Source organism: Leucopleurus acutus (assembly GCF_964270905.1).
Source record: "Leucopleurus acutus genome assembly, chromosome: 8".
Classification (NCBI taxonomy): domain Eukaryota; kingdom Metazoa; phylum Chordata; class Mammalia; order Artiodactyla; family Delphinidae; genus Leucopleurus; species Leucopleurus acutus.
This window is the reverse complement of record NC_139151.1, coordinates 22919443-22931699: the sequence shown is the minus strand read 5'-3', so window position 1 is coordinate 22931699 and position 12257 is coordinate 22919443. Positions and strand designations below refer to the sequence as shown.

The 12257-nt window shown below is 35.6% G+C and overlaps 1 protein-coding gene across 3 annotated transcripts in view; it reads left to right on the top strand.

Annotated features, from left to right (window-relative positions):
• Positions 1-12257, top strand: part of ZC3H12C (zinc finger CCCH-type containing 12C) — a 69810-nt gene that overhangs the window by 29606 nt on the left and 27947 nt on the right. For all 3 annotated transcript variants that reach the window (XM_082845163.1, XM_082845162.1, XM_082845164.1), the window contains exon 2: positions 4110-4858. In XM_082845163.1, coding sequence (XP_082701289.1) covers positions 4110-4858 — 749 coding nt within the window. The remainder of the gene's footprint in view (positions 1-4109; positions 4859-12257) is intronic.

The window sequence follows — 12257 nt, the reverse complement described above, 5'->3', positions numbered from 1 at the left end:
CCATATTAATTCAGGGCAATCTTTTTTTTTTTAACATCTTTATTGAGTATAATTGCTTTACAATGGTGTGTTAGTTTCTGCTTTATAACAAAGTGAATCAGCTATACATATACATATATCCCCATATCTCTTCCCTCTTGTGTCTCCCTCCCTCCCACCCTCCCTATCCCACCCCTCTAGGTGGTCACAAGGCACCGAGCTGATCTCCCTGTGCTATGCGGCTGCTTCCCACTAGCTATTGGTTTTACATTTGGTAGTGTAAATATGTCCATGCCACTCTCTCACTTTGTCACAGCTTACCCTTCCCCCTCCCCATGTCCTCAAGTCCATTCTCTAGTAGGTCTTCGTCTTTATTCCCATCCTGCCCCTAGGTTCTTCATGACCAATTTTTTTTTTTTTTTAGATACCATATATATGTGTTAGCATACAGTATTTGTTTTTCTCTTTCTGACTTATTTCAGTCTGTATGACAGACTCTAGGTCCATCCACCTCACTACAAATAACTCAATTTCGTTTCTTTTTATGGCTGAGTAATATTCCATTGTATATATGTGAAGGGTGATCTTTTACTAATTACAAGTGAATAAGGAAGCACTTTAGAGATTAAAGTTTTAAAAACCAAATCTTTACCATTTGAGTCAATAAAAGTAAGTTATTTCAAATTTATATTATGTAGTGGAGAAAATATATGCAGCTTATAGGCCTGGTAATTGAACTTATTTGTCCTTATAGTCTGTTGGTTTATAGGAACTAAAAATTATTTAACTGCTTGTTTAGTACAAGATGACATTGGTTACCTCAAAGAAAGTTATCCAGTGAAATCTGGAAAATGAAGAGAGGCCTGTCAGTATGAAAAAAAAGTTCAACCAAAATATTTTAAAAGAAAAGTTATTTTGGGCTTCCCTGGTGGTGCAGTGGTTGAGAGTCCGCCTGCCGATGCAGGGGACACGGGTTCATGCCCCAGTCCAGGAAGATCCCACATGCTGCAGAGCGGCTGGGCCCGTGAGCCATGGCTGCTGAGCCTGCGCGTCCGGAGCCTGTGCTCCACAACGGGAGAGGCCACAACAGTGAGAGGCCCGTGTAACGCGAAAAAAAAAAAAAAAAAAAGAAAAGTTATTTTTGCCTAACAAAATTAGGTGTACATTTTTTGAAGTAGTGTAAATCAAGCTTACACTTATACCTAATATTAGCTCACTTGGAAACATTATATTTAAATAGTATATATAAATTATATGAATTATCACAAGTTCAAGGTGTGTGGTATTCACTAAATACATTTGAATACAAATGAGTTTTATCTAGTTTAATATTATAAAAAGCAAACAATGGATAATCCCATTTTTCTCCCTATTTAATCATTATAGCCATATAATAAAATTACATAGAAAAGCAGATTTACATAGTGTCACCATCACTTTTTTAATATTAGAGTGAAAGTGATACTGAAAGATTTAAATATTGGGTTGGCCAAAAAGTTTGTTCAGTTTTAGGTAAAAATAGGAGACATTTTTCATGTTCATGAAGAACTTTATTGAACAGAGTATTCACTAACTGAACGAACTTTTTGACCAACCCAATACGTTTTTAGGGTGGATAATTTTCAGTTTAAAAACTTTATAATATCTGGTTTTGCTTCTTTGAAAAATGTGAAAATTAAGAATTCACTATTCTTTAAACATAACATTTCATTCTAATGTTCCCCACCGGCTGTATGTTTCAAAAAGTATTAATCTTGTTTAAAACAGTCCAAAAGAAAAACACTACAGCTCAATATTAAAATAATATTTCTTAGTTCAATTCAGGGGTTTGGCCAGTGAAAAATTATCTCACAACAGCACTTATGCAAAATCCAAACTTTTCAGGGGAGATCAAAAATGTTGCCCATTAAATACACTTCCTGCAGTCAGAGCAGATTGTGGGGTTTACAGAACAATGATGTCGGAGCTTCCAGATTGGTTTGGCAGCTGCATTGTTCTCAGAGGGTAAACCAGACGCACTTAAGTCCCAGTCTCTTTTATAGGCTTTTGTTCATACCAAATTATTCTTTTACTGTGCTAGCATTCATGATAGCACGTTAAAAGAGTGCCGCTTAGCAACCAGCTCTGGTTGCCAGGCAGCCCAGCTTCCAATAGGTTTTCCTTGTTTAAGATACTTTTGGTGGGAGCTCTACCAAGGCCACAGTGCAGATTTTTCTTTTTAACTGTATCCCTTTATTAGGATGCTGTTGTGATTTGTTGCTTGCATTATGGTGTCAGTATATTACAGTAGTTAATAAATCACTGAGTATTAAGATTTGCTTTCAAAACTGCTTCCTTTAATTCTAATAATTGGGCTCATGCATATCCATATTAATAGAAAAAAATTGAAATGGTTACAGCTTCATAATGGAGCAGATGGATATAGAGGTCTCCCAAGGAAAATCTCTTTTTATCAGTTGTGCAGTCAGGAGCCAGGAGAGTGTGATGTTTCTTTAAAACTAATGAATGCTATATTAGTAGAACAATGATGTTAAATTTATCTGTCTTCTCAAGGGATAAAACTGAAGAAACAAACTCCTGTAGAAGTGTGTAGGATTTCTACACTGAAGGAATTTTAAGTGTACTGTTATCAAGTTAAAGATTCCATGGTCTCTTCTCTATTATTTACCATAGTTAATACAATTTATTTCATTGTATAGAAATGCTGCACTCTCTAATAAGTTCACTCTAATGCATTCAAATGTGCAACTTCTTAGAAAATCACTTAGCATTTTCTCTTAACATTTATATAATAGCTCCTTTCTAGTGTAAATAAGATGTTGAGGAACTGTAGAATAAAATGTTTTTCCAATTTTCTTTTTTAGGTTATTTAAATAGGTGTTCTATGGCAGTCTCATATTCAGCTACCACTGGCTTACCAATGTTATCCATGCATAGAACACTGGAATTGCCTTAATAAGTAAACTACTGATGTGCATGTAGTCCTTACAATGAAGCACAAGACAAAATAATTTTATTTTGCTAACCTATTCCTGGTAGAGAAATAACAATTATTCCCAGTAGACTTTTAGGAAAACAGTAAAACAGCCAAAGCCTTTTAAACAGTAAAAGCATTCTGTAGGGGGAAAGTAGAATAAAAGATGACTTTTTAACCAAATGCAGATAATAATTAGCTAATCACCTAATATAATACAGAAGTATTTTCTGCCATAAAATTCAAGAAATTAAGATAACATTTATTCAGTGTACTTAATTATTTGCTGCTAATTTTATTTAGCAGCAAATATAATTATACGAATATTCCATTCCTATGCTTTCTATAAATGTGCATAGAATAAGAGCCGTTTCCCCTGGAATGAAATAGACTGTAGTCCCTGGCACTTAATAAGGGTAGCACAGTGTTGTATTCTGTTACTGTGTTCAGGATTTACAAAATAAAGATTATTAGGGCAAAACTATTCATCTCTTAAGTGGAATATAATTCACTTTGTAATTATTTCATTCCTTGTTGGCTGTTGTAGAATGTGTGCTCTTTCATCGCAGTAGTACTCTAAATCGTTTTTGAAAGTCTTTAAATTGTTGTTACGCTTGATCCAAATTAATAACTTTTAAATTATAATAAGTTAATGTTTTCCTTTTCACATGGCTTTCTCTTTAAAATAATTTTTGCAAATTTTTGTGAATTATTTTAGAGAAAATGTACATAACCTGTCATAGCACATCTAAAACAGGGTTTTTTTAAATGATATTCTGTGTGTCACTATAGAAACATAGGCCTTCTAACTGTGGGAAAATCTCTTCCATCAGGATTGAGAAGCAGCATGATATAGTGGGGAAAGCATGGGTTTCGGAGTCAGACAAAACTGGGTAAAAAATCCAGTTCCCCTACTTATGTTCTTTGTTGCCTTGGAGGGAATACTTAATTTTTCTAATTCCAAACTTTGTCATCTGAAAAACAGGACATGATACTATCTTGGAAGGGTGTTATAAGGGATGAGAGGATGTAGACAAAACAAAGTTGATATTCAATAGTTTGGTAATTCTCTCCCAACTTCTTTATTGAAATAGAAATGATACTGAAATATCATTCAGTAGACATGAAATTCTAAATATTTTACATTTTTCTCTAGGAATACGGGGTGCTTTGCATTCAAGAATACAGAAAAAACAGCAAAGTGGAGTCAAGTACACATAACAGCTTCATGGGCTTGAAGGATCATCTGGGGCATGACCTAGGCCACCTTTATGTGGAGAGCACTGACCCACATTTAAGTACATCTGTACCTTGGTCAATGGTAGAAAAACCAACAATGGATAAAGTTAATTCCGGGAAGGAAGAAAAAGAGGTGTCTGAAGAGAATGCGAGCTCTGGTGACTCTGAAGAAAGCACAAATTCTGATAATGAGTCAGAACAATTGAGTAGCATTTCGGTAGAGCCATGCTTATTAACCAAGACTCACAGACAACTATGTAGGTCTCCGTGTTTAGAGCCTCACATACTCAAACGCAGTGAAATTTTGCAAGACTTTAAACCTGAAGAGTCTCAGCCAACCAAGGAAGTGAGGAAACCCCCTGATGTGGTGCGAGAGTACCAAACAAAACTGGAGTTTGCACTGAAGTTAGGTTATTCTGAAGAACAGGTTCAGCTTGTGCTAAACAAACTTGGTACCGATGCTTTAATCAATGATATTTTGGGAGAACTTGTCAAACTTGGAAATAAAAGTGAGGCTGAACAAACGGTTAGTACAATTAACAGTATAATGAGGGAAACGTCTTCCCTGGAATCTCAGCGATCTGAATCTCCGATGCAAGAGATTGTAACAGATGATGGGGAAAATCTGAGACCAATAGTTATCGATGGCAGCAATGTGGCGATGAGGTAAGTGGGGAAATCTTCACTCATTATTACCAAACAATCTTTAAAACGTATTTCTAATTTTGTGACTGTTTCTTTTCTAACAGTCATTAACGTCAAGGTTGTTCTGCATCCCAACATTAGCTTCCATATTTCTAATTGTGTCTCTCTTAGTTCTCTCTCTACTTCCAGAGCGGTCAACCACTCTTACCTCATTTGTCCCTAAATAAAAGACCTCCTTTTCCCTAGTTATGTCTTTTTTTCCTCCTCATCTGGTAAATTACTATGGTATAAAAATTAGCATATATTCCCAGTATAGTGTTAAACATTAGTTTTAATTGAAGAACTTGAGTATGATCATATTGAATAATTTTGGAACCTAGAGAGATAAATGGCCTTTTTTCTATACAAAGTCAAATAACCATAAGATAAAATCCCAGTTCTTTGAGAAAATTATTTTTATTGGTTTCAGGAACAAATCAAAGCCATAATTTCAGGAGTTTTTTTGTTCCATTTAAGAAATGTAATTCAAAATAATTTTTTAGGAACTGGGGGGAAAAAAAAAAGCAAAGCTTCCAGAGAAATTTTTTTATGGATTTTGATGGCTAAAAACGTAAAGTGCATCTAAATTCAATTAGTATATAGTTAACTGCCCACAGTGTTCAGAATACTGTGGGGATATAAAGATATGGAAAGGCATCAGTTCTTCTTTGAGAAAGCTTAACATTTCATATATTGTTTCTCAAGGTGACCTGAGGATAGCTATCAAAGAATCATCTGGGGAACTTGTTCTAACTAGTGTACATTCTAGAGCAGTGCTGTTCAATGGAAACGTGATGTGAGGCACATATGTCATTTAAAATTTTCTGGTACCTACATTAAAAAATTAAAAGAAACAAGTAAAATTAATATGAATAATATATTTTATTTAGGTTAATATAGCCAAAATATTATTTCGATGTGTGTTCAATAAGAAAATTGTTAATGAGATATTTTTGCATTATTTCTTTCATATTAAGTCTTAAAATCAGATATCTTACACTTATAGCACATCGCTATTCAGACTAGCCATACTACAAGTGCTTAATAGCCACATGTAGCTTGTGGCTACATATTAGACAGTATAGTTCTAGAAACCTACCAGGTCCACACACAGACCTACCAAGTCTAGATCAAGGTGTAGCCCAGCCATCTCCTTTTGTAACAAATACCCCCACTAATAATGATGCCTACTAAAATCTAAGAACCACTGTTTTTTAGGTGATAGCAGCATTTCTGCATAGAGTATGAGAAGGACCAACTTGTAATCCTCAAAATAATACTGCTTCCACCTGATGGAAAGGTTATCTTTCTTTCATTTATAAGCAAATGAGATTTGCAGTATTTAAATTACTTGTCCAAAGTAAAACATAATTCAAACCCAAATATGTCTGACTTCAAAGTCTATACACTTTTCCTCATAATGAAAGGTTAAAAACAAACTGAAAATGTTCAAGCCAGATCTTCCAGGGCCTTCAATGCCAAGCTAGAGAATTTAAACTTGGCTCCAATCCAAAGGTAATTGAAGATTTTTGAGGAGGGTAATGTCAAGAGTAGAGCTGTGCCTTAAACTGATAATCTGGCCATGATATTTAAAGTGGACTACAGGAGATAGGAGATAAATTTGAATGCAAACAACCCTTTCTAAGGGAGTAAAAATGGCCTTAAGTGTCATAGAGGTATGAAGTGTACATACAACCTTGAGAAGTCCTTCAGTAAAATAACCTCTCTGTTGTCTAATCTTTCCCAAATTTAGCCATGAAATGATTTTTTTTTTCTTGCAATAATCCAGAACTAGTGAACAGTTACCTTAGCAGAGTGATAATGAGTAAAGCCAAAACACCATGGAATCGCCAAGCGAGAGAGTAATGAAGGAAGGTAATAGGTCCTGGAGAAACACCTACAACCATAGCCATATACCAAAAGCACCAGAGAGGTTCTTAAAGGGCTCAACTCTTGGAGAATCTGATTCAGTGGGGTATAGTAGAGCCAAAATAACTGTATAGTATTTTTAAAGTGCCAAGGTATTTCTGATGCATAGCCAGTGTTAAGAACAATTCAACATGGAAGGTGTGGATATCAATAGGTCGGGAGGTAGAAGAAACTGATGATCCAGGGAAAGAGTAGTGTGAAAAATACCAGTCTTAGAAAAAAGTTTAGTGCTAGTAAAACCAAGAGACATACAAATGCCATCAACTCAAGGAAGCGGAGGCTTTAAGGAGAGAGTATCCTGTGGGTAGAACTGAAAAAAAGATACAGGGACATGACAGCCAGGAAATCATTGTCTTCAAGAATGCCATATGGTGTTAAAGATAGAAACCCAGTTACAAGATGTCAAGAAATGAAGGAATAGAGCTAGACTGTTATTCTCAAAAGTTGACAGAGGAAGGGAAGAAAGAGGAGTGAGTTGAGAAAGGATTTTTAGTTTTATATAGAACAGAACTATATAAGCTGAGGGGATGGGGAAAAAGTCTCCACAACAGCAATAATATGAGAGTTTAATTTTTGAAGCAAAGTTCTCTGAAGGAGGAGACAATCAAAATACAAATAGAGAATTTGGCATTGGAGGTAAATACACTTTGGGGTAGTCAGAAGAACACCTTGGAGGGGAAAAACAGCATCAGACTTATAAAGCTTAGAGCCCATAGAAGTGAATTTTTTTAATGGATATCATTTAGATAAATGATGTCACAGTTGGAGCAACTCACATGACTGAAACCTAGTTCCCAGTGGCAATTGAAAAGTACTTGGATAACTGAAAATTTGCATAAAACTCTAAACTTTACTTATCCCACATGATGAGATACAAAAATAAATGGCATAATTAAGGCATTTCAAACAATCAACTATATGTAATTAGAAAACACTTCCACCCCCACGCTATTTTGGCCCCATTCTGTTTCTTTTGCTATAAAGACGGGACAATGCACATCGTATGTTTTAATCTGACATGTAACCTGAGATGCTTCAGGCATTGCAGGAGAGAACGAGTTGACAGGAAATTTTATTATAGCAGCGTTATACTATCAGTCACAATGAAATGTCGTACCACGTCCATAACTTTGAAAGTGCCAGAACTCATGGAAATGCATAGTAAACTTTTACATTCTGCCACTTACGAGATCTACGTAAAGTAATAAAAGTCAGTTAGAAATGCATATCTACTTCAGATTCAAAATCTTAATTTAACAAAATGCAGAGAGATTTTACCCACTTCCTGTTGCATAAAATATAGCAAACATGCTTTTACTTTTTTTTTTTTTTTTTTTTTGCGGTACGCGGGCCTCTCACTGTTGTGGCCTCTCCCGTTGCGGAGCACAGGCTCCGGAGGCGCAGGCTCAGCGGCCATGGCTCACGGGCCTAGCTGCTCCGCGCCATGTGGGATCCTCCCGTACCGGGGCACGAACCCGTATCCCCTACATCGGCAGGCGGACTCTCAACCACTGCACCACCAGGGAAGCCCCATGCTTTTACTTTTAAGTTAATGTCGTACTCATGTTACTTTAGCAAACCTATTATATAATAAATTTATATACATCATAATAAATTATAATAGGTAAATGCGAGGATGAGTTAAGAATAGAGTACTATTTTATTTCCTTTCTGATTTCTCAGGCAGATATATTCCACATATAAGCAGAATATATTTTAGTTTCATTTAAATGCTAGCAGTGGAACTGATATAAATGATTCTTTAGACGTAAATTAAAAGTAGGAAAGAAAGGCATTTTAGTAAAATTACCAAAATGGACTTTAAAAAACAATTAATTCTCTACACACAACCTTTGTGATTCTGAGTAACTTGTTTAAACTCTCCAATCTCAGTTTTCAGGATTGTAAAAAGAGGAACTCACCTTGCAGGCTTGTTATTAGAATTAAAGATAATTAATACCAAGTGCCTGGCATGTAGTAGGTGCTCAGTAAATTACAGTTATTATTACATTAAAGAGCTAGATTCTGTATTTTAATCCAGAACATAATAACTAATGTAATGAAAACTTAGTTCTTCAGATTTTTTAAAATAAATTTATTTTTATTTTTGGCTGCGTTGGGTCTTCGTTGCTGATAGTTGTGGTGAGCGGGGGCTGCTCTTCGTTGCAGTACACGGGCTTCTCATTGCGGTGAGCAGGGGCTGCTCTTCATTGCAGTACACGGGCTTCTCATTACTGTGGCTTTCCTTGTTGCAGGGCATGGACTCTAGGTGTGCGGGCTTCCGTAGTTGTGGCTCGCAGGCTCTAGAGCACAGGCTCAGTAGCTGTGGCGCATGGGCTTAGTTGCTCTGCGGCACATGGGATCTTTCCAGACCAGGGATCGAACCTGTGTCCCCTGAATTGGCAGGCAGATTCTTAACCACTGCGCCACCAAGAAGTCCCAGCTTTTCAGTTTTTTTATTCAACATTTAACAAACAGCAGTTTAGCAGTCCATCCTATGATCTATAGGTATATTTTAATTCTTTATGTTTATATCATCGATTGTTTTCAATGATTTCTATGGTTTCATAAAGAAGACTTGGGCTCTTAGATCTGGGTGATGCCAAAATTGCCCAGGGACAAGCCATATAACCGTAATATGCAGCATAGGTCCCAAAACTGTAGGAATCCTGTGTTGCTTTGCAGGAAGCATGCTTCTACTTTCAGCTTATTAATATCTCTTAAAAATGCGCCACATTGATAGAAGTTCTGGGTAAGTTTGTTGAATAAGCAATTCATTCAAAATTGACAAATACCTAGACTGTAGTCTAGCATAATTTGTGATAGCATTTCAATGTGAGGTATAAGAGCAAAGAGGACATAAGTATTCAAAAATAGAAAACAGCAAACTAATAAGTTTAGATAAAGCCCTAAACTTTTGCACAAAACTACTTGGTTTTTGAAATATGAAACAGAATAAATTTATATTTAGTGTAACTGGGCTAACTAACAAGTACTGACAAGAAGCTGCAGTTAATTTTAATTCTTAAAAAAGCAAAAACAAAAAAAAACTCTCAGTAATTTAGCAAATTGGTCATTCAGCAAATAGGCTTCTTTCCATACTAGGGCAGATACTTCATAATATAATTATACTGTGAAATGTATACTCCAGATATAGAAACAGAAACAAAGCATAAGTAATACTTATCATATTTCTGAAATGAAATTCTCATGATATTGTGATTTTTATTTCCTCCAAGTAGCTTTACAATTCTTCAGAATCTGATTCTGTTAAACCTGAGGTAGTTTAGCAATGGAGTATAGAATTATTCTCTATCCACATGTATCCAATAGTTTAAATTCATTTTTCCTTAAGAAAGTCCAGTGTTTTAATTTACCCATGGTTTTAGTTTCAGATGACTTGTTCTGCCATTAACAAAGTACCATCTTGTGAGCCATCAGGGATGGGAGTGTAAGTTGGATGTTGTTGCTCTTGGTTTCCTAAACGTCCTTGATTTCTTCAGTATGCTTCCATAACATAGTCACCTGACTTCATAAAATTATATCTCCATATTTCTACTTCAGCTTCTACCAAATATGTGAAATAAGAGTGGTGAACAAGAGAAAACCCAGAGCCTCATCACTACCTCTAAACTATGTGTAGCACAAATTCTCCAGTTTCATGGGATGGAAGCTAGGCACACCAGCCTTCTCTTTTTGATATGAACAAACTATTGAGATCCTCCTCACCCTGACTCCCCTGTCATTGCAAGTCCTCTCTTGGTCAGTGAATCCAGGCTTTTGGTTTTAGATAAAATCTCCTAACTGGTGGGTAGGCTTTATTGCTGCATGTTTGAGCAGAGTATTAGGATAGATATTTTGTTTGCTAAAAATCTCAGGTGGACCACTTTTGACCAATAGGATCCATGCTTGTATTGCCTCTGTGTTAACGATGGGGGACCACGAAAAGAATTTAAGCAAGGGAAGAGTGGCATATCACATTTACCTTTAAGAAAGTTCACTCTGTAGAGAAATTTAGAGAAGGATTTGAGCACTAAGACTGCAGACAAGGAGACCTACTTATATTTGAAAATATATGCAAAAGTTAAATTGTGGACAACTCCTGGAAAAAGAAGAATATTGCCTTTGTATACCAGTCTAATGGCAGAGAGTACATAAATAAAACAACCATCTGCTCGACCCCTACCCCTCAAAAAGACTCATGTTAGAAACCAGCTGGTGTTGTATAAATCTGAATCTTAACTGGGGTGTAGAAAAGCACTCCAGGTAAATCACTGAAGTCATTTTCTTAAAGTTTGAACAGAAATCATATATAGTCAGATTATAGAGTCAGAATATGAACAGAAAAATGCCCAAGTTGTAACAACTTTTCTTTATATCAAGAATTGTGGGCTAAGCCTATATATTTATAAAATATTAGCAGAAATTAGCAGTCTGTATAAATAGGATTTATTTATCTAGATTAATCTTTTTGAAGGTACAAAGGCTTTTATGTATCTAATCTGGTTTGTGAAGTTGTATGGACTTGAGAACTGTTTTCAGTGTGAATTAGAATATTGAAGACCATCTTGCCTGGGCTCCAAAACTTGCCTTCAATTGTTTGATGGGTTTGCTGTTCTGTTGCCTGTTTACCATTTTAGTACAGCCCTGTCTCACAGTTAATAAAATCCTCCAGGACACCTAGTCCAAGTTTTTGGTTTAGATTACAGGTGTGAGACTACAGCTTGCCAGGGTTCATTCAAATTTGGTTTTGGCTCTCAACAAAAATGTATCAAAATTATGTGCAGTAGATCTGCATGGTCCAGTACGGTGACCACTGGCCACATATGGCTGTTGAGATTTTCAAATGTGTCTAATCCAAATTAAGATATTCTGTAAATGTAAAATACATACAAGATTTTGAAAACTTAGTACAAAAATATATGAAATAAAACAACTTTTATGCTGAATATGTGTAAAAATGATCAGTTTTGATACATTGAGTTAAATGAAATATATTACTAAAATTAATTTCACCTACTTTTTAATTTTTAAGATGTGCTATTCTAGGTCATTTTAAATTATATTTGTGGTTCACATTATACTTCTATTGGGTAACCTCTCAGTGAAATGTTTTTTAAGTTCCAACTTAGTGGGGGCTTAACATCAATTAAAAGACAGCCTGATTTCCCTCTAGATGAGTGTCAGTGTCATAGGTACTACTTACAGGTTAGTTGGCAGTGTCCCATTTCTCATTGTTTTAAAGAAAATCCTTAGGTAATATGAAAGGAATCAGAGAATCAGAACTAGTTTTTTCTGTTGTTTGATTATATCAGTGTGGAGTCTGACAAAGGCAGATGTTAGTTCTGTTCCGCTGCATCTCTTTATAACCCTAAGTATATACTTCTACCTGTCATCATTAATGAATTTTCGTAGACCAATGGCCAATAAACTTTCCTGTTATCTCAAATAT